This window comes from Arachis ipaensis, chromosome B3, assembly GCF_059453495.1.
Source record: "Arachis ipaensis isolate K30076 ecotype BB chromosome B3, ASM5945349v1, whole genome shotgun sequence".
NCBI lineage: Eukaryota > Viridiplantae > Streptophyta > Magnoliopsida > Fabales > Fabaceae > Arachis > Arachis ipaensis.
The window spans coordinates 137592395-137615248 of NC_142438.1; the positions used below are offsets into that span (position 1 = coordinate 137592395).

General features: G+C 31.8%; 5 protein-coding genes across 6 annotated transcripts; 3 read left to right on the forward strand and 2 right to left on the reverse strand.

Annotated features, from left to right (window-relative positions):
- Positions 1 to 4106: 4106 nt before the first annotated feature.
- LOC107633785 (uncharacterized) lies at positions 4107 to 10003 on the forward strand. The gene is made up of 9 exons (XM_016337385.2): positions 4107 to 4236; positions 4468 to 4617; positions 5771 to 5839; positions 6420 to 6476; positions 6551 to 6679; positions 7644 to 7777; positions 7897 to 8087; positions 8210 to 9132; positions 9261 to 10003. The coding sequence occupies exons 1-9, from the start codon at positions 4107 to 4109 to the stop codon at positions 10001 to 10003; spliced, it is 2526 nt and encodes an 841-aa protein (XP_016192871.2).
- A 2416-nt stretch (positions 10004 to 12419) lies between these two features.
- LOC107631334 (ubiquitin-ribosomal protein eS31 fusion protein) lies at positions 12420 to 13123 on the forward strand. Its single transcript, XM_016334750.3, has one exon. It carries the CDS (start codon positions 12498 to 12500, stop codon positions 12963 to 12965), a length of 468 nt encoding a protein of 155 aa, XP_016190236.1. The 5' UTR covers positions 12420 to 12497; the 3' UTR covers positions 12966 to 13123.
- Positions 13124 to 13275: 152 nt separating this feature from the next.
- On the reverse strand, positions 13276 to 14067 carry LOC107633784 (uncharacterized). The gene is made up of 4 exons (XM_016337384.1): positions 13940 to 14067; positions 13581 to 13652; positions 13435 to 13504; positions 13276 to 13332 (listed from the first exon to the last, which is right to left on the reverse strand). Exons 1-4 carry the CDS (start codon positions 14065 to 14067, stop codon positions 13276 to 13278), a joined length of 327 nt encoding a protein of 108 aa, XP_016192870.1.
- Positions 14068 to 18954: 4887 nt separating this feature from the next.
- LOC107634699 (uncharacterized) lies at positions 18955 to 20180 on the forward strand. 2 transcript variants are annotated; one of them, XM_016338126.3, is made up of 4 exons: positions 18955 to 19242; positions 19376 to 19481; positions 19595 to 19678; positions 19858 to 20180. In XM_016338126.3, the coding sequence occupies exons 1-4, from the start codon at positions 19177 to 19179 to the stop codon at positions 19908 to 19910; spliced, it is 309 nt and encodes a 102-aa protein (XP_016193612.1). In that variant the 5' UTR covers positions 18955 to 19176; the 3' UTR covers positions 19911 to 20180. The 2 variants fall into 2 exon arrangements, with proteins under 2 accessions (XP_016193612.1, XP_020975293.1); XM_021119634.2 differs by having other exon boundaries at positions 18966 to 19242; positions 19595 to 19733.
- A 7-nt stretch (positions 20181 to 20187) lies between these two features.
- LOC107633783 (protein YABBY 7) lies at positions 20188 to 22311 on the reverse strand. The gene is made up of 6 exons (XM_088509844.1): positions 22044 to 22311; positions 21842 to 21962; positions 21712 to 21760; positions 21551 to 21626; positions 21314 to 21409; positions 20188 to 20523 (listed from the first exon to the last, which is right to left on the reverse strand). The coding sequence occupies exons 1-6, from the start codon at positions 22263 to 22265 to the stop codon at positions 20446 to 20448; spliced, it is 642 nt and encodes a 213-aa protein (XP_088365970.1). The 5' UTR covers positions 22266 to 22311; the 3' UTR covers positions 20188 to 20445.
- Positions 22312 to 22854: the final 543 nt, after the last annotated feature.

Consider the following 22854-nt stretch of genomic DNA (forward strand, 5'->3'; position numbering starts at 1 on the left):
GGATAATACGCTTTGACCCATAGCATATATCACATAAACGCCATACACTCTTTTGGATACTCAAAAAACTTTTAACACCAAATTGTTAATTGTCTTTTCTCATAAGACTGATATCTAGGTAGATAGGATAGATAGGTAATTGACTAATGCCAGGTTGAGTATCTGCCCAAAAAAGATCAAGAAAAGAAATTTTAAGGCACACTCATCAAAGATATTTCACCAAATAATTAATTATTAAGCAACAGAAATTTTATAAACTTGCATCAGTAAAACAAAAAAGCAAACCATTTACAATGTTTAGAACCCACCACTAATGTGTTAGGATTGATCAATAGCCTCCATCACCAACAACGTCATACATGATTAGTAAAATGAATAGTGATCATAACTAAATAATTATCATTAAAATATATAGTGAGAATTTAAGTTGATAATAGGTCAAATCTATATATATTTATGCCATCTAAAATAGATTAGCATGTGTATTCAGTTAAATCGCTAGATGTTATAATATTCAATCACTTAAAAACATCAATTTTGACCGTTGGATTATAGCAACTATTTATGGCTTTTAAGATTTTGGAAATATTTGTAGCAGGTCATTAGATATAAAGTTTATGTATAAAATACTATATATGCAAGTCCTACTAATGCATATACCAAAACCTAGCTAAATAGAAGTAAGTCTCATCATTACCAATGCGCTCAAAATCTGAAGTATAACGTGTTGATTTCATAATCAGAGACATATATAAAAATATAGGTATGATCTAAATGTGTGCAATAATTATCTTTAGCAATAACAAAAGAGATTTATCTTAGTCACTATATATAAATATTTGATCTTAGCCCTACTAGATTAATATAATTTTAACACATTGTTGAGTTTTTTATTTATTAAACATAAAAAATAAACACTCTAATGGAATTATATTAGTTGCCAGGGGTAATATCAAATAATATAGTTTCAAGAATATATTTAATAACAGAAAAAATATTTCAGATGGTGGGGCAAAACTTATCAATTGAATAAAGTCTTATTATGTCATTTCCAGTTCCCTTAGGCGGTGAACTTTATTTTGATTGCATGCTAAAGACAATCTAAATTTAATTAATATATTAAAATAATGATCAGTTGTTTATTCTTTTGATGATTTAGTCCAAACATGACTAATTAAAAGATATACGATGTCAAATACACATAAATTTATAAAAACAAGGCTTTAGTGTTTAGGATTACAACAAGATATATTTCTTATTAGGGTAATGATTGGACATTTTAGCTATATCATTTTGGTTGTTGTGCCACTATGTAAAACTAAATTGACTAATGACCTATGGATAAAGATTATAAACAACTGGCTAAATTTGATTTGATATGTAGTATCTCTACAAGGATAAAGTTAGGGAACCCATATCATATCAAATAGACCCTAATTCATCTTGACACGTCAAAAATTTTTTTGACTATAATTGTAAATTGTCTAATCTCACGAGCTTCATATCCAATTAAATGTGATGGATAAGCATTTAGACTAATGGGCTCTATATGGAATTCTATGAGATAATAGCTAGAAGGTAATTTTACACTACTCCCAGTAGTTTTACGAGACTGAAAAAATTTTTTTAATAAAAATAATACAAAACTTCAGCAAAATTATTTAAATACTAATACAAAGAGTACACGATATAATGGTATATATTGATATATGTCTTCATCTCAGGTGGGCAAAATAGGCAATATTTAAATTTCATTCAAGACTACAAAATTCTTTCATTGGCAAGAGCCAATTATGAGTAAACATTTATATAAATTCCATGAAACTCAAATTAGTTAGTGCCAAACCAACACTCTGTTCTATCTCACTAAAAGGTTTTTGTAAAAACTTCACAAATTGTGTTTCCATAATGAGTGACTCTTCACTTATGTGTGTTAAACTTCCACATCTAGCTGACGAGCTTATATGTAGGATCATTGCGAAAACAGATCCCAAGACGGCTGGGAGGTGTAGGAGCTTGAGCAAGGGTTGGAACTTCAAACTTTGCACACCATTGTTCTTGAAGGAACACTTTAGAGAAAATAAGGATCGCAACAGGAGTGTCATCATCGGGATCGGTTACCCCCCGAGTGATGAAAACTCTATATGGTTTGTAAGAGCTTTTTTGGACTCTGGTCGTCAGGTATTCGATGTACCCATAGATATCAACCAGTATGGGTTTTACGCATTAATCGGTTCCGACCATGAAAATGTTTGCTTGAGGATTTCAATGTGTGGCCTAAACTCACGCCTACTCATTCGGAACCCTCTCACCCGTAAGAGGCGATATGCAAGAGATGAAGCCAGCACGCATGCCGGTCACGCTCTGTCACTTTATGCATTTGGGTTCTTGCACGACACGGTAGAGTATCAGATATCCATGCTTACAAGAAGTTTTATTCTCTAAGAACTCTTTCTTGGTCTTTGTATACATCATTTGAAAGGGATTGGACTCATTCCGGGACCTTTGAAACCAGTGTGCAGAAGATCGGTCCTAAGTATGTTATAAATGAAGGAATTTTTTACTGGATAGGGTGGGCAGGACCTAATTTAGTGGAGGCAGACTCAATAGTTACTTTCAATCTTCTTCAAAGGATGTTTCATGAAGCTTTCATTCCCGTCCAAGTGAAATCTGATTACCACGCATTGACCAATTTCAATGATGGTGTTGGTTTTGTAATATATCATAACATTGGGTTCACAAGGCAGGTCATCATTTGGCAACTGAAAAGTGATTGGGATTCAAATCTCAATTGGGAGAAGATGATCAGGGTGTCTGGATTTAGCATTCCATATACTCCAACCCTGTTTGTTGGCAAGGACATAATATCAGTTTTGGAAGCTAGAAGTGGCCATGGCTATTCAAATGACTCAGAAGCAACTGATGTTATTCTTTCAAGGCTTAGGTACATGGAGGGTAGGAGAGAGAATTTGGTCCACCGCACTTGGCACGAACATGTCAATGTAAAAACAATCACACTGCATTCTGAAGGGCTCTTCATGGTTTAATATCGAATTGTGATTTTTAGTTGATTTATCATTTTGAAAGTTATGTTGTTCTGTCTATTAGATGTTGTAAAAGTTGTTATTATAGCAGTATGTTCCTAGGTGTGAAAATGTCTAAGCTTAATTAGGGTTCATCAATTTATGTCTCATGTACTTTTAAATTTTGTTGTTGTACTAGAGTTACCTCAATTAGGTATTGGATAGATGAACAATATCGATGAGGCATTATGCGACAATACCCCGTAAATTTTTTATATTTTTATTGATGTCTATCAATGAACTACTTATCTAAATATGAAGTAATTCTATTGATGATAAATACCTTGCAAGTGTGTAACCGTCTACCATCACATGTTAATGCAAGCTAATAATGAAACAAACAAAGAATAGTGCATATTAGCACATATATCATATTGCTTAAAGCCAAAAAGGCTGAAAATCCCAAGAATTATGATAAATAAGATATTATAATCAACTTATTAGAATAATAGATATAAATAGAGTTTAGGTGATATGACAATCAACGTTGTGTTAATTTTTAAAAATGACAATTCAATTAGATTAAGCTACATAAAAAAAAGGAGTTGACACATGGGGTTTTTCAAGTGTAGCTCAAGTAAAACAAAGATATTCAGATTAACTAGACACCAATGGTTGACTGAAACACTTGACTATCTTATTTTAGTTAGAATAATCTTAATGTTGACTGCATAAATAGGTAAAATGAACTGCAGAGGAGGGTTACTCATAATAAGTACATGAAAGGAAATATTTAGGACTGGATGAAGAGAAATTATTTGAAAAATATAGAGCTATGGTCTAACATAATGCATGACCTTAGGTTTTCAATAGCACAAGTTCATAGACAACACACATAATGGTAGTATTGAGCTCATTATTCTAAACTTACACATAGAAGAGCTTGGTTCACCACACACAACTAAAAAAAATAATTTCATACTGCCTCAGAAAAACTTAAGCAACAAGATGGAGACTGAATATGTGAAAACTGCACATATGTAACATGAGATAGTATTCACACTACTATTTTTCAGTTAAGTGATGGGTAGTCAAACAAAATCAGACCAGAAGAAGATTAGTGTTCATATTTCGAATGAAAAATGTGCAAATAGCACAGGTTGCAGGTTCCCTTTGGAAGAGATCCAAAACCCTTCAGATTTTAACACTCAAAGTAAAACTTTTTATTATATATTTAAACCAGCAAATGAGTCTAGCCATACTACAAATTGCCATCAAATGCAACAACCACTTTCATAAGAGTCATGTCATATTCAAAAGTGTAAATAATTATGTCTTCATTGTTACACGGAAATAGTAGCTAAATCCAAGTACTTTTAGCCATTCACTTATGTATAATATTATTCAGATTCACTATATTTTCTTAACTGTATGAGATGTACAGTTGAAGAAAGTTGTGGCTTATCAAACAATAAGCGAAAGGTGGATGAATACTGGAATAGTCATTGGACAAGCATGGCAAACATGACAGTTAGCAGTTTTGTAATAGCAGAAACAAATCACCACTATGGACTCAAGGACTCTCCACCTACAGGTATGTATTTATTGAAAATTTAGCTGTGAATAAGAAAGTTTTACCAAGTTCAGAAATGACATGTGAAAAGGAGTATTCATCCATAATATGCAAGCATATAAACAATTATAAAAGCCATAATGGGATGAATATGAGAAGAGCTGTTATGAGGTTAGTAACAACTGTTGCAGATATGAGACCAATTGCACAGACAATGTTAGTGGGAGAATCACCCAACACTATACAGAGCACAAATAAAATCTCTCACAGAGCAAGTACTACGAATGTAGAGGCTATCTACATTAATGAGAATTACAGAATAAATACAATGGAGGAATGTCAGGTTTTAGGAAACATTCGGCTAGCACAAAGTACAATATTAAGTGGATGAAACCATATTATTCAGATTAAGTCGTTACCATTACTTTTACCATGAACAACTAACGGGGCAACATGTTTACATCATCAGATCTCGGGAGGCATTTTAGGATGGAATGGACATTGAAATTAGTGAAGAAAAGAAAGTGCCTAGGAGTTGCTCACCATCAAGGTAAACTTACAAGGAAATTTAATTTACTAAAGTCGATTAAAGTGATATTTTTAAAGAAAACATCATCAGAGTGTTGCATATGAGTTATATGGTACAATTTAGATAAATCAATTAGGATAAATCATAAATAGAATGTTATACCAAAATATAGTTCATAACTCATAGGAAATAGCATTAACCGCTCAATTTATGCATAAAATTTACACTTTTTGATAAGATGTTTATAAAATTTTATACAGCCTCTCCAATAATGTTTACAAGTCCCCTAACAGATGGATTGAGCCAACAAATCTACTCTATTACTTAATGTAATCAATGGGCAGTAATATATTCAAATTAGTGTGTGTTTGTGTGTGTATAGAATAGAAGAGTGATATGTATTATTCACCATCAAGGTAAACTTACAATGAAAGATATTTGACTAAACTGGAGATGCATGACCGCTAATGACAACATATAAAGAGAGTATAGCATATAAGTTATATTGTACAATTTTTTACTAAGGGATTAGGTTAATCAAACACGTACATTTATAGATTCCAAAAAGCATAGGAAATAGCATTAACCTCTTAGTCTATGCTTAAATTGAGACATATTGTCAATATGTTCATTCATTTTATGTAGCATCTCTAATAGCTAATACAAGTCCCCTAACCGAGGGATTGAGCCAACAAATGTGCTCCATCAGTTCAGGTAATTAATAAACTAAAATTAAAAATTTGGGTTAGTGTATATAAGTATAATAGATGAAAATACATTGGTTTGTGCATGGAATATAATGTGTGTGGAAGAAGATTATAGAAGATTCAGTTCAGAAGATAAGGAAAATCATTTACAGGGCATGGCATGTGAAATGTGTATAGAGCAACAAGATTTGAATGGGAGCTTGCAAAACTATATACAAACCAATGATTGTACTAATTTGCGGCCAGGAACTACTTTTGGTATATAATCTATGCCATCAAGAGGTTAGTCTATTCTATTTAAAATAATCAGATTTTCTAAAATATGATGCTCTTTGTAAGATATAAAGAAATAAAATTCTTGAGCAGAGGCAACAGGACTTGCTAGGAATGAAAGAGTACTCAAACTAGCTAACAAAAAGCTGGCCAGAGTAGCTCAGACACAAAAAGGTAAAGATTATTTGTTTAGATATCTAATTTCAATCACTACATTTACTTTGTATTGTCAATTAGACATTCTTATAGTTGCCTAACAATGATTACATATAAGCATATTAAATGGTGTATATTGTTGATTTTATTCGCTGTAGGGACAAACTCTACAATTACAGTGGATAGAACTGCATCGGGCTGCACTTCTGCTCAAGGTAACACACAATAACTAAAATGTGGGTCAAAGTTATAAATTCAAATATTTTTATAAACACATGTGAATTATAAGAATCAAGTGATAACGGAAAGGGTGCACATACAGGGGAGTCATTGTCAGAATCACTTATTAATAAAGCAGTTTTAGTTGACCTGATTAATACATCAACTGATGACATGCAATGGAACACGCAAATACAAGGTGAATAGAGAAAAAAAAATATACACTTTTATCTTTTCAAACATCAGCTATCAAATAACTTATCTATAGTGATTTATTAAATAGAAATTTGACTGCATATTACATGTAATAGAGGAAAGGAGAGCTGCTAGAAGGGATAGAAGGCAAAAAAATGCAAAGAGCAAGACAAACTGAGGATTTGCCTATCGAGCTAGGTGTGCAAAGATATCTTTATACTATGTTAATGTGACTGGATGTGCTGCAGTCATTAATAATTTTTGCAGTGAAACATGTCATGAGTAGATTAGTAGTAATTAAGAATATGAGTTAGAACTAATTATATATAATCTAAGCAAGTTTTTCGTTGTGGATTGAAATGTTTTTATTCCTGAATACTATACTAGGCAGAGGTAACTAGCTACATGTAAGCAATGTTAATCAACAAAGTTTCCAAAGTTATTCAGCAGTACAATATATATATGTAGATTGATACGGGCTTTATTTATATCCAATGTATCAATGGATTGAGTCACAAATTTTGGATGAAAATTTGCAGCAATTACAAAAACACAAAGAACTATGCCAGCTAAAAAAATGATTGCACCAGAAAGAGTGGTATGTAGTTAACGTTTGAGCGATATGATTTTCTAACCCTACTTAATATGTCCACTCATTCTGATTTTATCCACACTTATGTTACAATCAATCATGGATTGCTTAATTAATTGTATCGAATTATACTAATGGTTAAGATATAAAACACTATATATTTGTCCTTTGCAAGCACAACAGAATTTGAAAACTCAAACTATTCTGTCAGGTAAAAAAAATCCAGAAGGGCCAACAGAGACGTGTCTGCCATTGAATAGCATAATACGGGTATGATTCAATTAAAAGTTCTTAAATAAGTGGGTCAATTGAACTAAAAATTTTAGGCACCATATCATAATTACTTATGAGTGCTAAATATTCTATACCAATGTAGAATACATGCACATGGATAGCACATTTTATGAGTGTGAACATTGCAATAATGCTCTTTTTTGGTATGATGAGAGGTCAAACAAAAGCTATAACTCAACTGAACCAAAATTCAAATTATGTTGTAATGGAGGAAAGGTTCAAAACTTCCACAACTACAAGAAGCCCCCAAAGTGCTATATGAGTTGTTGTTCAATAATAGTACAAAGAGCAAGCATTTCCGAGACAATATAAGATCTTATAATAGCATGTTCCAGTTTACATCAATGGGTGCGAAGATAGACCATGGTGTAACTACTTCTAGAGGCCCACCAACATTTATTCTTTCCGGTGAGAACTACCACCTAATGGGTAGTCTAATACCACCAGCAGGAAACCGCCCCAAATTTGCACAACTGTATGTCTTTGATACCCAGAATGAGGTTCAAAATCGCATGGTCGCTATTCGGTAAGTAGCAGAACCATAATATCATACTATTGGTGTATATTATTTAGAACATCTAAAAATAACTTTTAAAATGTATTGATCGCACTGATTTCTCTTTCTGATTATATCATACGTATATGTAGCGGTGAAAATAACAAAGAGATACATGAAGATATTGTTAGAGACTTTAAAAAGATGTTGGATGAGAACAACGTATTGGTGAGGGCGTTTCGTATGGCCAGAGAGTCAGTCGCCAAAGATGCAAATACCACAATCAAGCTTAGGCTATTAGGGAAGCGAGAAAAGGATGGTAGAAGATACAATTTGCCTTTGACAAATGAAGTTGCAGCACTAATTGTTGGTGATTTTGATATATACAAGATAGATAGAGACATCGTGGTTGAAACACAAACTGAAAAATTACAAAGGATTAATCAACTCAATCCGACTTACCTAGGATTACAGTATCCTTTGTTATATCCCTATGGGGAGGATGGTTACAAGGAAGATATACCACTTAATAACCGTAATCAGAATGCTGGTAAAAGGCGTCAGGAAGTATCAATAAGAGAATTTTTCGCATTTAGAATACAAGAAAAGTTAGCAGATGGATCTCCCTTACTATACTCTAGGCAATTGTTCCAACAATTTTTGGTCGATGGGTACCCAATGATTGAATCGTCGCAGCTAAGCTTTATACGACTATATCAGGAGAAATTTAGATGTGAGATATACAAAAGAATAAAGGAAGCAGTTCTTAGTGGGGAAACAACACCATCATCGCGTGGCAAATGTATTATACTACCATCATCATTCACAGGTGGTCCAAGGTATACGATTCAAAACTACCAAGACGCAATGGCGATATGTAAGGTTGTTGGTTATCCAGATCTATTCATTACCTTCACATGCAATTCCAAGTGGCCCGAGGTCGAAGAGTTTATTAAGAACAAAGAATTAAATCCAGAGGATAGACCAGACATAGTTTGCAGGGCATTCAAGGCTAAATTGGATTTATTGATTAAAGATATCAGAGTGAACAAGATTTTTGGAAGAGTTTCTGCAGGTAATTTAGCTATGTACATCTTTATGATACGATAAGATAAGGAACTAAATACAGATTTTTTCATGTTCCATTATCTATGTTATCATGTTTATTAGGTTGAACTAATACATGACATATCACTGTTGCAGTTGTGTATACAATTGAATTCCAGAAACGTGGACTACCACACGCACATATACTTTTGTTCTTACATAAGGATGACAAGTATCCGACAGCCGAGGATATTGATAAAATAATATCAGCTGAGATACCAGATAAGGAACTAGATCCTGAATACTTTGAAGTAGTACAAAAGCATATGATACATGGACCATGCGGGTTGGCTAGGAAAGATTCACCATGCATGGAGAATGGTAAATGTATTCGTCACTTTCCCAAGAGATTTCTCGTGCACACAACTGTCGATGATGATGGTTATCTGATTTATAGACGTAGGGAAGATGGAAGAACTATCAATAAGTTGGGGGTGGATCTTGATAACCGTTTTGTGGTTCCACACAACAAGCTACTGCTTATGAGGTATGAGACTCACATAAATGTTGAGTGGTGTAACCAATCAAAATTAATTAAGTATTTGTTCAAATATGTCAACAAAGGTCATGATCGTGTGACAACTTTGTTCTATAAGAGTGCTACAGAAAGTGCTGAACTAGATGAATATGACGAGGTGAGCATGTATTATGATTGTAGGTACATATCTCCATGTGAAGCAGCTTGGAGGATATTTGGTTTTAACATACATTATAGAGATCCATTAGTTGTAAGATTAGGGTTTCACTTACCCGATGAACAGAATATAATATTTAAAGACCATGAAAACCTAGATGATGTTATAAAACAAGCATCTGTGAAGGAGTCTATGTTCCTATGATGGTTTCCAGCAAACAAGGATTACACAGAAGCAAAGTCACTAACATATTCAGAGCTACCTACGAAGTTTGTGTGGAAAGCGAGTGAAAAGGCGTGGTTGCCTCGAAAAACACATTCTGTTATTGGAAGGATTTTTTATATTCCTCCAGGATCAGATGAATATTATTACCTAAAACTACTACTCAATTACGTCAGCGGACCAACTTCACATGAGGAGATTAGGTCTATAGATGGTGTTGTGTATTCGACATTCAAAGAGGCATGTTATGCACGTGATCTGCTTGATGATGACAAGGAATATATAAATGCTTTAGAGGAAGCGAGTCATTGGAGATCAGGAACGTATTTGAGAAAACTTTTTACAACACTGTTATTTTCCAATTTCATGGAATCACCGGAGCATGTTTGGAAAAAGATGTGGACTATTTTATGCGATTTTACTAATGTATCCATGGATTATTTTTTTAAATATGCACACAAAAAAAGTAGTCACCAAAATATGCAAAAACATTTTAGTAATGTCCACATAGTAATCAAAACGTGCAAAGCCATTTTACTAATGTCCACTAAATAGAAATGCATATCAATTCATTTATGGTGTCTGCGAAATAAGTAATGGACAGCTGACACACGCATAATGGAACTCATGCAAAATGAAGTTGTTGGCCATTCCTTATCTAGCGCAGGCAAAATAAACTAGTGAACTAATTATTAAGTTAAGAGTAAATGTTCTTTTCGATCCCTAACTATTTGTCCGATCGATTTTTCACCTTCTAAAAAATCTAAAAATCTAAATCGGTCCCTATCTATTTGGATATATGTACGTTCCAGTTCCTGGTTAGGGACCGAAAAGGGCATTTACTCAAAGTAGATAGGAACTGAAACGTACATATATCAAAGTAGATAGGGACCGATTTGAATTTTTAGATTTCTTAGGAGGTGGGAAGTTCCATCGGGCAAATAGTTAGGGACTGCAAATACGTTAAAGACGATATATAAGAGTGCATTTAAGTTTTTTGAACACAGTTCTTTGTTGTTTGGTAATTTTTTCTCTCTAAACGTAGAAGTGATTTTGCATAAATGTATTTATTTGAAGCAAAAAATTGTAACTTCTGCCTTTACTTAACGTGCGTTTAGGTTTGTTGCTGGCAATTATTGGTTTTAATAATTTTTTTCATCGTTTTTTATCATTTTTAATATTTTCTTTTATATTTTGATTTTTTTTATTAAATTTTTTGTTGTAATTTTGTTATAATATGAATTATTAATTTTATTAAAAAGGACAAAGTAAATAAAAAAACTGATCATACATAATAATAGAGTCATAAGTAATAAAATTTTATCGTCCAAAACAATACTAAATAAAAGAATACTGAAAGTATTAAAATAATTATAGAATATTTTTTGTTTGATATTGTAAAATTTATCATTGTAATTTTTGTGCATTATTTATTATTCTAATATTTTTATAATATGTATTATTGTTCCTATTAGAAATGATAAATTAAATAAAAATTAATTATAAATAATAATAAAAATATAACTAGTAAAAAGTTAGAATCTACAACAATAATAAAAATAAGATTATTGAGAATATTTAAAAAGAGTATTATAATATATTATTTTATATGTTATTTTTAATTTAATAAATAAAATATTAATTTTTATTATAAAAAAATATTTAAAAAATTGTCTATTTTTATATGTTATTTTTAATTTCATAAATAAAATTATTATTATTATTATTATTATTATTATTATTATAGGTTAATAGTTAAATTAGTCCTTAAAAGATAAAGCATTCTTTATATTCGTCCCTAAAAATTTTTTTCAATTAAATTGATCATTTAAAGATTACGAATTAATCATATCTATCATTCAGTTATTCCACTCACAATTTTCATCAACTATTGATGATATAAAATGTTAACTGATAGCATACATGACACATAACATATTCAATTAGACGTTAACTAAATATATTTTCGAAAATCTATCAATTTAGTCACTAGGTCATATGAGAATAGGATTTTTGTAATTGGAGAAGATGACTAGATTAATAAATTTTTATAAATATATTTGGTCAATATCCAATTAGATATATCCGGTATTATATATGTTATCAATTAACTTTTTACAACATCAATCTTTAAAAAAAAATTGTTAATATAGTAATTGGAGGAGAATATGATTAATTCGTAATCTTTAAAAAATTAATTTAATTAAAAAAATTCTTTCAAAACTAAATTTAAAAAATAGCTTATCTTTTAGAGACTAATTTGACTAATAATAATAATAATAATAATAATAATAATAATAATAATAATAATAATAATAATGGCCCATTTAATAATGGGCCTCCAACTAGCTAACAGCAGCCCACCCAAAAGAACATCACTCAAACCCTAACCCTAATAAGCCTCTCACCATATGAACTTTCCGCTTCCAAGTTCATTGAGTTCCAGCGTAGCTTCCTGCTTCTCCCATCCGCAAAGATGCAGATCTTCGTGAAAACCCTAACGGGGAAGACCATCACCCTCGAGGTGGAGTCTTCCGACACCATCGACAACGTCAAGGCCAAGATCCAGGACAAGGAAGGCATTCCACCGGACCAGCAGCGTCTCATCTTCGCCGGCAAGCAGCTCGAGGACGGTCGCACCCTCGCCGACTACAACATCCAGAAGGAGTCCACCCTCCACCTTGTCCTCCGCCTCCGCGGTGGCGCCAAGAAGAGGAAGAAGAAGACCTACACCAAGCCTAAGAAGATCAAGCACAAGCATAAGAAGGTGAAGCTCGCCATCCTTCAGTTCTATAAGATCGATGACAGTGGTAAGGTTCAGAGGCTTAGGAAGGAGTGCCCTAACGCTGAGTGCGGTGCTGGAACTTTCATGGCCAACCACTTTGATCGCCATTACTGCGGAAAGTGTGGCCTCACCTATGTTTACCAGAAGGCTGCTGCGTAATTTCGTTTAATTTTCTGTTATTTAGGGTTTTACTCTTTAAATTTTAATTTCTCATGTGTTAATTTCGGGTTCTATTCGGTGTTTCGGTTTTGGAACGAGACTGCTATTTTAAAGGTTTAAATTTTGAGGATTTTTATGTGATTATATTTCTTTTGCGATTTTGTTTTGTTCTGCCCTACGAATTAATGGTTTGTTGAGGTTAGCTTATTAGATTCTCAGTATTTTGTTTGCTTAATATTATTTTTGGGTGCTATGGAATTATCAATTATCGAATAGAATGGAACATGACAGATTGAGCTTTTAAGCGGGGCTATGATTGCAAGTACTTCCCTTGTGCTTCAATTTTAAGCTTCAAATGTCTCTGCACCTGAAAAATTATGATCCAAATTGATTCAACATATTATGCTCCAATTTCAATTTCGATTATATATTATTTTATAAGGTATTGGTAGCTAATTAAGCTACCTACCTCAATTTGCTCATCAAGTTTCTTCTGTACTTCCATTTGCATATGGAGTGCCTCAGCAATTTGCATGCTTCTGTTGAAATTTTTAATACCAATTAGAAAAAACATTCAACTACTTTGATCAATTTTCTAACTATTATAATTATTACTCACTCATCTCATTCTGTGTCCCAATACCTTCTTCCCTGCTGCTACAAGGACCTTCACTGTTCTTCATTTCTCTGCAATATGCACCAAAGAGAAAAAAAATGATCATTGATCAGAACAAGTTATTATCAAAAACAGATTTCTAGTTGTAGCTGGCTTTTCCCAAGTCTATATTTCTGCAATGACCAGAAAAACACACACAATATGTTGGTAAAAGAAAAGAACTCCATGATATTTGGAATCAGTGGAAGTAACAAGAAGAAAAGGGAAATGCCTAATACAGATGCATTAGCCTAAGATATTTAATTATCTCAAAAATACTAACATAGAAGGGTATTGTTTTGTAGTTTTTACTATATACTCACTTTCTGAACCTCCAAGCTGATTAATTGCCTCGATGAATCTTTGGTGAAGTTCAGGAGTCCATTTGAGTCTTGGCTTTGCATCAGTTGAGAGAACCAAGTGCATACTATTTTGCACATTTTCCATTGTTTGTTGTTTCTTTCAGGAAAGAGTTACACTGTGGAGTTACATAATAGAAAATTTTCAATGAAAGAATGAAACCTTTTTTAGCTACGTATGACTATATATGATCTGTATATGTGGAAGCTCTATAGTTTCTCTTATACTATATATATAATATAAATTGGAGTAGTTGTTATGTCCCATGATCTCATTCTCATATCAGGAAGCATAAGTGGGGTTATGTTGGCGGAATGTATGCCATCACCTCTTTCTCTTCCCTCCTTCTTCTTTTTTCCCTGATACAGCAAAAACAAAGAAATGAAACAGCTCAATATCTGAGTCTTAAAAGGAGAGAAAAGAGGAAGAGTGTAAGGTTTGTTTTTATCTTGCTGTTTTCCCACTTCTCTCTTTCTTTTCTCTAAGGTAGATTCCTCTAAAAGTATGATTTTGATTGCTTGTTTCTGTTACTGTGAATGTTCAATTCAGCTACTAATACTGTAATACATGTGTTAAATGATATATTTGCTTGCATTTGGTGAAATCAAACCAGAATTATCTGTTGAATGTTGTGTGTTGGTTGTTTTTCACGTATGAGTAGAATCTATATTGCTTTATACCTTGTTAGAATAAACTGTAAAAAGTAACATCTCGAAGCATGTTTGAATATGGATTGGATTCTATTGGGAAATCGGCTATTTTGTTTCTAATTCTCATCCTGTTGTTTTCACCTCAATAAGCGGATTTGAAACACAGTTAATTCCTTACGGTGTTAAAACTTTATATAATAGTTAAAACTAGGGGTGGCAATATGTACCCTACCCGCGGATACCCAACCCGATCCCACCCGTTCGGGTAGGGTTGCCAACCCGATCCGCAGCGGGTAGGGTTCTCGTGCGGGTCGGATAGGGTGCGGGTTGAGCTTCAACCCTACCTAACCAACCCGCACTCTATATATGTTTATATTATATACTTATATAAAAATATGTTTTAAGTGGATGTTGAATCAAAGACCTCTCACTAAATGAAAAAAATCCGTAGCCACTAAAAGAAAATCATTAATTGATAATTTAATATTTTTTTTACATAAAAATAAGTGCTATTTTAAATTATCATCAAGTTATATAATAATTTTGTGTAACCCGCGGGTAGGATCGAGTACTCGCGGGTTAAGAGCGGGTAGGGTTAGGGTTGGGATATTCTCAACCCGCGGGTAGAGTTAGAGTTTGATCCAAACCCTATCCTACCCTACCCATTGCCACCCCTAGTTAAAACTAGCACCATTTTCATGTGTAGTTGTCTGATCAAACTATTTGTTGCCTCATGCTAGTTGTAAGCTATATTCCAATTTAGAATAGACTGAATATTCACTCGGTGAAGGGAAACTAAAAGCTAGTCATAGTAGTTGAACTAATAATTGCATTTAACGAATGTCAAAATGAATTTCATGTAGTTAACATTTATGCTGCATATTGTCCTGAATTTCATGTAGCTAACATTTACCAATTTTAGCAAAAGAAACAGAACTTGAGCAAAGGATGGCGTCATTTTATGAAAAGTTGCACATAAAATTACTCAGGAAAAATTTGCCATTCCTACCAATTACATTCATATCGAACACACTTGAAGAAGTAAGTTTTTTGAATAATTGTGGACATTAAACTTTATCAAATTAACCGTTTAATTAAGGTAATCAATACTTCATAAGTTTTATAAATTTAAAAATGATTTTTTTTTCTACAATGGAGGCCAAACACAAGTAAGTACAAATGGGTCATGACCAAAAACCCAAAAAAATATCCAAATAGGTAAAATACTATTTTGATCTTTAATATTTGGATTAAGTTTTAATTTAGTTTATAACATTTTAAACATTTTATTTTAGTTCTAAAAAGTTTTAAATGGGTTTAATATTGTTCTATTGTTAGTATATTTGAAGAGTCAATAGCCAATAAGTTATAATTCAAATGGCATAATTTTTTGATACTCACTTAAGAGATCGCGGGTTCGACTCTCCTTATCTCGTTCGATATCATAAAATAGTCAGAAAATTTTAGATCGGCTAGTTTGATTTTTAGAAGAGAATGAACTTATTTTTAAATGTTTCTTACTAAATAAAGAATTACACTTTTTGAGATTTTGTTAATTAAACAAATTTTAGTTCTCTACTTATTATATTTTATATCAATGGTTTAGATTTAGGGTTAAATTTAAAATTTATGATATTTTATTATGTTTTTTTTAACCTTTAATATAGCAAGTTAATTTTTAAAGTACTTGCATTCCCATCAAGATTGATTGGTTCCACTTTTAAGAGGACTAATATATCTTACAATGTATATATTTTTTGAACTTAATTGTCTTTTAGTAAAATTTGATAGAATATTTGCTTTATATATATGTATATATATATATTAAAAATTTAATTTAATTTTAATGTTTTGTTAGTATAAATTAATTTTATATTTACATACAACTACGTAATGCATATTAACAAAATTAATTACTTTTTATATTGACGGCGTGAGTAATTATTTAAAAGAATTGATATAATTGCATAATTGTGTAAAACTTTTTATACCGCATCAAAATTAAACTCTTAAAAACTTTATTAAAAGCCATGTAAACATTTATAAGAGTAAATCTATAATTCACTTAGACCAATCTGATGTTTACTTTTAACTTTTTATCTTTATTTTGCCATTTTTATGTGCGAATTTTTGTTGGGAAAAAGGTTTAACTGTATTAAGAGTGAATGTTAAGATTAGGGTTAAGTATGATTTTGGTCCCCAACGTAGGGGCTGAAAATTTTTTTCGTCCCTCGCCTTTTTTTTGCTCTAAAATGGTCCCCAAAGTTTCAGTTTGTTTTAAAACCGTCATTCGAACCAAAATGCCCCTATCCCTTCTTCCCCAAAATTCTCCATTCTTCCCCAAAATTATGCAAAGCACCAGCACCACCACAACCACCACCACCCACCACCGACCACCTACCACCACCACCACCACTATCAGAACTCAGAATCATAACAACCACCACTACCACCACCATCATCATCATCATCATCATCATTATCAGAACTCAGAATCAGAACAACCACCACCACCACCACCACCCCCCCATCCACTGCCACTCCATCACCAGCATCCATCACACCAAAATATCAGAAAATCCAGAAAAATCAACATCAGAAAATCAGAAAAACCAAAACATCATAAAATCAACATCATCATCGTCATCCTCATCAAAACCCAGAATTCAGAAAATCCAGAAAAATCAAACAACAATATTACTCAGAATCAGAAAATCATCATCATCATCAAAAATCCAGAATCAGCAAGAAGAAGAAGAAGAAGGGTCGGCGGTGCGGCGGTGGGGTCGGCGGGCGGCGGTGCGGCGGCATGGCATCCCTCTTGTCTCCCCCTCCCCCCCCTTTCTTTCTTTCTCCCCGCCCTCTCCCACCCCGCTTTTGTATCCCCCTTTCTTTCTTTTTTTCTTTTTTTCTTTTTTTTTTATTTATTTTATATTTATTTTATTTTATAATTTTTAATAAAGGGTAATTTGGTAATAAAAAAATATAATTGGTAAAAAGGACGATTTTAAAACAAACTGAAACTTTGGGGACAATTTTAGAGCGAAAAAAAGGCAAGGGACGAAATAAATTTTCAGCCCCTACGTTGGGGACCAAAATCATACTTAACCCTTAAGATTATTATTAATAATTTTTTTTGATATTTTGTTTTAACAAATACATGACACATATATATCTCTCTTAAACTTTACGTATTTTTGATAAAAAAAACTTGATTAATAACATTGAAGATTTAGTTTTTTTTTTTGTTGCCCACGATATCCTCCAACCCGACAGGTCAAAGACTAATCCGTCGCGGATCTGAACTCCATTTAGTGAGCTGACCACTCGACCAACCCAAATTGGTTAACATTGAAGATTTAGTTAAACTCAATAAAACTCGAAGACTTATTGATGATGATAATTATCATAAGGGGAATGTTAGGGGGACAATGATTTTGTTGAACAATATGAACAACCACCAATAAAATAAAAACACACTACACCTCCAAATTAACCCTCTAAATTTTAATATTAAAATAACCATCCATACACTAATAAAATGAACATTCGATATATCTATTATTTACATTATTTAATATTTTCATTGTTTACCTATACTTTTCCTTATCCTAATAATGACACATTGTTTTTTGGTGCAATGAGATACATTTGTTGAGAAAGAAGTTTGCAAATAAAGCACGCTGCATGCACCGGTGTGTAATGCTGTAATTGCTTGGAAACTATAACAAAATTATCGATCTCTCTCTGTGTTGAGCAAAATAAATCTAATAAACTTGAGAGCAAAGCGACATTAATACCAATCCCATCGATGTTAGAACATATTATGACATCGCTTCAACACTTTCTAATTTTCGATTTTATTATTATTATTGTTTGTTGTTGGAAATGGAAAAGACTGAATCTCAAATCTCAATTGCGTCATTGATATGGAAGCAAATGCAATCAAGTGGCTAGCTAGGAGAAGAAGGGGACCACCTCCCTCCATATTCATTATTCATTGCATTTCACCAAAAGAACTTCGTAGGACCCCCACAAAAATGTGGCAGTAATTAATTGATGTTACTATATACCATACACTATACAGTAATAGTAGCAAGGTGCCCTTGTTTAAGTGGTTATAGCCTTGTCCACATTTTGGTCTTAATCAGCACATAAATTTGAAATATACATCATTCACACTTCTCTTATCCTCTTACAAGATAGATGAGGTGAATCTCTAGTGTTGGATTTCTTGAGCTATTTTGGCCCTTCACTATAGATATGTGTGGATAACACCATACAGTACTCATTTGTCTCTTTTCTAATATATATATATTATAATAAGAGCAATTCAAACCTCACAAAATATCTTCATGCATCCCTTGTACTTTTTTTTCTTTTTATATTATTTGTGTTTGTTTGCTTTCCTCTATTCATTCTTTTCCTAATTTGTTCTCTTTGATAATTTGTCCAAACTCCAAACATTTCCCTTTTTTTTCTTCTCTTGCAACTCACAGTAGCATATATATAATATATATAGCACACAGTACAATAATATAATAATATGTATCACAGTCACCAGTATCCTCTTCCTTGTTTGTATTGCCACCCACACAGCTATATCAGGATGGTATATATAGATGTGTTCCTTATTGTATTTTTTCCCCTTCTTTCTATTTGTGTACATTTTGGACATTTGTTCTAATTTAGTACTAGTTATTATTTTATATTGACATGCATGGAAAATAATAATAATAATGCAGGTTCAGAATCTTATAGAGAGATGCCTGCTATTTCATATGAGTCAAGATCAGTGCATAAAGGCACTAGCTGAACATGCAGGAATCAAGCCACTTGTTACACTTACAGGTCCATATTATATAAACCTTATTATTAATGAGTTTTCAATTTCATCACTATGTACACATATATGTATTTATTTGCATGTTGTGAAATTAAGTCTATGTTACAAATTTGTGCAGTGTGGAAAGAACTGCAAAAGGAGAATAAGGAATTCTTTAGGGACTATTTTCAAGTTACTACTCCCACCAGAAGGCCATTCTTCAGTAAGAGATCTGATCTAATTAAATAACCTCCCATTATATAAATTTTAAAAAAAAGGTATAGAGATTTATATATGCAGACTATAACTGAGGTTTCTTAATTCTTATCATTATTAGTGATCTGAGAATTGGAAGATATATAGAATGATCTGATGGTGAGTTGTCTAAATTTTACATTTCAGGTAGATATTGTAAAAGGGGACCAAGTTCAGCAAGAAGGAAAAACTGGAAATAATAATGTATAATTAATTACCGGATAATTATAATTAATCCAAAAGGGAATGAAGGAATAGTGATTTATATATAGCTGATGATGATGAATGGTTAAAATTAATTAGTTAATGATGGTTTGATCATGTGACTACTGCTGCTTAAGTAAACAGCTATATATATAGTTAGTATCCAATTGAATATTGATTGATGATGATGTATTATTATTGTAGCAGGAAATTAAAAGTGATGAATAAGATATCTATATACCCTGCTACTTTATGATCTTTTGCAATTCGTTTGTGTTACGTTGGAAAATTACCACGTAAGATAGAGAAATTTTGAGAATTTTTGACATGATCAGAACTCAGAAGATATATATAAATTAAGCAATAAGAATTTGTGTGATCCTAAGACAAGTGAGATTGGGCGTACTAGTACTAGGAAAAATTACATAGCATTTTCTAAACTCAAAATTTCTAATAATTTCCTTTTCCATTCTGGTTTTTTTTTTTTTTTTTTTTTTTTTTAAATGATTCTGAAAACATCTTTTTATTTCTTCACTTGAACGGTGCATTTATCATAGAATTCTCTAGATTCTTTCTTCCACGTCGATCTTCACCTTCTTCAATATTCACCTGCCAAATTAACATTTAATTTCAAATAATAAAATTAAAAATTAAAAGTACTATTATAAATTTATAATTAATTAATAATGACTCTATATGATGCATATAATATGTAGTACTATAGTTTAATTTTGATACCGTGTAAAAAAATTCATACAATCATATAATTATATCTGAGTTTAGATAATTCTTTAGAAAAAAATTCTTTTAAAATAAAAAATTGATAAAATAATAGATTAAAATGAGAAGTTAATTATTATTAAATTTAAAATTTTTATTATATATAAATTTTATTATTTTAATTTAAAATAATGAACTAAATTCTATTATTTTATCAATTTTTTTATTTTAAAAAAGTTTAATCTAATTTTTAAATAATAAATTTAAAATTTGACTATTTTTGTTAATACAACAATACCTAATTGATTTTTGTAAATTTACTAATGGTAGATCAAAATTAGAAGTGAGAGTCGAATTCAAAATCTAAATGAGAATGAAATGATTATACTATTTGAGTTATAATTCGTTACCTAAATTACCAAAGATTTGATATATACAAAGTTACAACTCATATTTTAAACTTGGCAACTACTCAAATGAAGATGGCAAAAATATATTTTTATAAAGATGCTTTGTTTAAAAGTGTGATTTATTTATTTAGCCACACTTTAAACAAAAACAGCACTTTTATAAATATCAAAATCTAACCATCCAATCCATCATCTAAAGGTCAAAAGGAAATATTTTCACATGAAGACAATGATAAAGTCTTCATTGTAATATCCACCTTCAAACTTACCTTATTATTATTAGCAAGTTGGGGTGTGTGGGTAGAGCGGTCTTGGTCAATTTCATCATCTCCTCTTCTATACTCAGATGGGGGGAAATTGGCCCACTGAAAAAAATCATCATCACCATCACCAAATTCATCTTTCAAAATAATCTTTTCTCTACACACACTCCAATCTAAAATGCCTGTCATAAAATGATTTATTTAAATTCAAAGCATGGAAGGTAATTTAAGAGTGATGAGTACATTTTTTGCAGCAGTACTGAAAGCTTCCTTGTGGGCCATTTCAGGGTTTTCAGCTTTAAGCCTCTTAATCTCTTCTCTGCATTATTAATTAATTAAACTAATAAGTTTCATAATTCACAAGAAAATCTCTGTGAATTTAAATTAAAGACTATAAACATTACTTGATGAAACAGTTATAAGCCGACGGTGTTCGCTGTTTCTTTTCTGGTGCTGTACATCCAAAAATCATCTCGTCATATAAATAAACAGTGCAATTAAATTACGAAATCATATTCGTTCATGCTTACTCACGTTTATTGGGAGCAGAATCAGTTGTAAATGGAGTAGTTACATCATTATTGGCTTCCTCACAATCATTATAATTATTATGAGTGTTCAAAGTGCTAATCTTGTTGCCATCCTCAATATTTAGCTGCATTAATTAGAACTCATGAATTAATGAATGAATAATGAGCATATCATGATGGATCACAAACAATGCAATTGTATGTACCTGATTGGAAGGGGTTACTAGAGAAGGAAGAAAGGAAGGTTTGAACATGTTGACAGAGAGAACGGTTGTGCAGTGGCCGCATCTGACACTGAGAACCGCCATTGACATGCTGGTGCATGGCACACTCACCACTAAAATGGATGAACACAATCCACATTGCACGTAACATATCTCTTCAGGAACATCAAACACATGCCTCACTAGTCTTCTACTTGATGACATGCTTAATATTAATTAATTATATCAGAGTCATGAGGAGATAGAAAAGTAATGGAAACGAATTGAACCATTTATATACTCCATATAGATATAGTTGAAGAAGCTAATTAATAATTTAATTTGAAAATGGACAATAATAATATTAATAAATCATATATCATATATCATGTGCATCTTCTTCCTTTTTGTATGCTGCTTTAATTTCCACTGCCGCACTCAACTCCAACATTCATCCTAACAATCAGGACACAATTTCTTTTTCCCTTCTACTTCTTTAAATGGATTTAATTTTACAAATCATTTTTAGTTGGTAATTAATTAATTAATATTCATGTGCAAACAATTGAAAACCTCCTTGACTTAATTAATTATTTGACTTGTTTAATTTGAGAAGCTTAATTAATAATGTAATCTGCAGCTAATCAATTTCATCAGTATAGTTATGTTTAACAATAATTAGGGTATATACAACATTATGTATCTGTGTTGATTCACAATTATTTCTAATGGTTCTTAACTCATGATATCCCATAAAAGGTTGAATATTCATTAGTATTACAAAAAAATTTGAAGATATCTTAAAATTCATAAA

Coding starts and splice junctions, on each gene's coding strand:
- LOC107633785 (XM_016337385.2), top strand. CDS start 4,107: ATGGGTAGTCAAACAAAATCAGACCAGAAGAAGATTAGTGTTCATATT. Junction 6,477..6,550: donor GGGCTGCACTTCTGCTCAAG/GTAACACACAAT, acceptor GTGAATTATAAG/AATCAAGTGATAACGGAAAG. Junction 6,680..7,643: donor ATGGAACACGCAAATACAAG/GTGAATAGAGAA, acceptor ATACCAATGTAG/AATACATGCACATGGATAGC.
- LOC107631334 (XM_016334750.3), top strand. CDS start 12,498: ATGCAGATCTTCGTGAAAACCCTAACGGGGAAGACCATCACCCTCGAG.
- LOC107633784 (XM_016337384.1), bottom strand. CDS start 14,067: ATGGAAAATGTGCAAAATAGTATGCACTTGGTTCTCTCAACTGATGCA. Junction 13,653..13,939: donor CTTGGAGGTTCAGAAAGTGA/GTATATAGTAAA, acceptor TGCATATTGCAG/AGAAATGAAGAACAGTGAAG. Junction 13,505..13,580: donor ACACAGAATGAGATGAGTGA/GTAATAATTATA, acceptor AAATTTCAACAG/AAGCATGCAAATTGCTGAGG.
- LOC107634699 (XM_016338126.3), top strand. CDS start 19,177: ATGTATCACAGTCACCAGTATCCTCTTCCTTGTTTGTATTGCCACCCA. Junction 19,243..19,375: donor CACACAGCTATATCAGGATG/GTATATATAGAT, acceptor ATAATAATGCAG/GTTCAGAATCTTATAGAGAG. Junction 19,679..19,857: donor CACCAGAAGGCCATTCTTCA/GTAAGAGATCTG, acceptor TTTACATTTCAG/GTAGATATTGTAAAAGGGGA.
- LOC107633783 (XM_088509844.1), bottom strand. CDS start 22,265: ATGTCATCAAGTAGAAGACTAGTGAGGCATGTGTTTGATGTTCCTGAA. Junction 21,761..21,841: donor TGATTCTGCTCCCAATAAAC/GTGAGTAAGCAT, acceptor TTGGATGTACAG/CACCAGAAAAGAAACAGCGA. Junction 21,410..21,550: donor TCAGTACTGCTGCAAAAAAT/GTACTCATCACT, acceptor GATTTTTTTCAG/TGGGCCAATTTCCCCCCATC.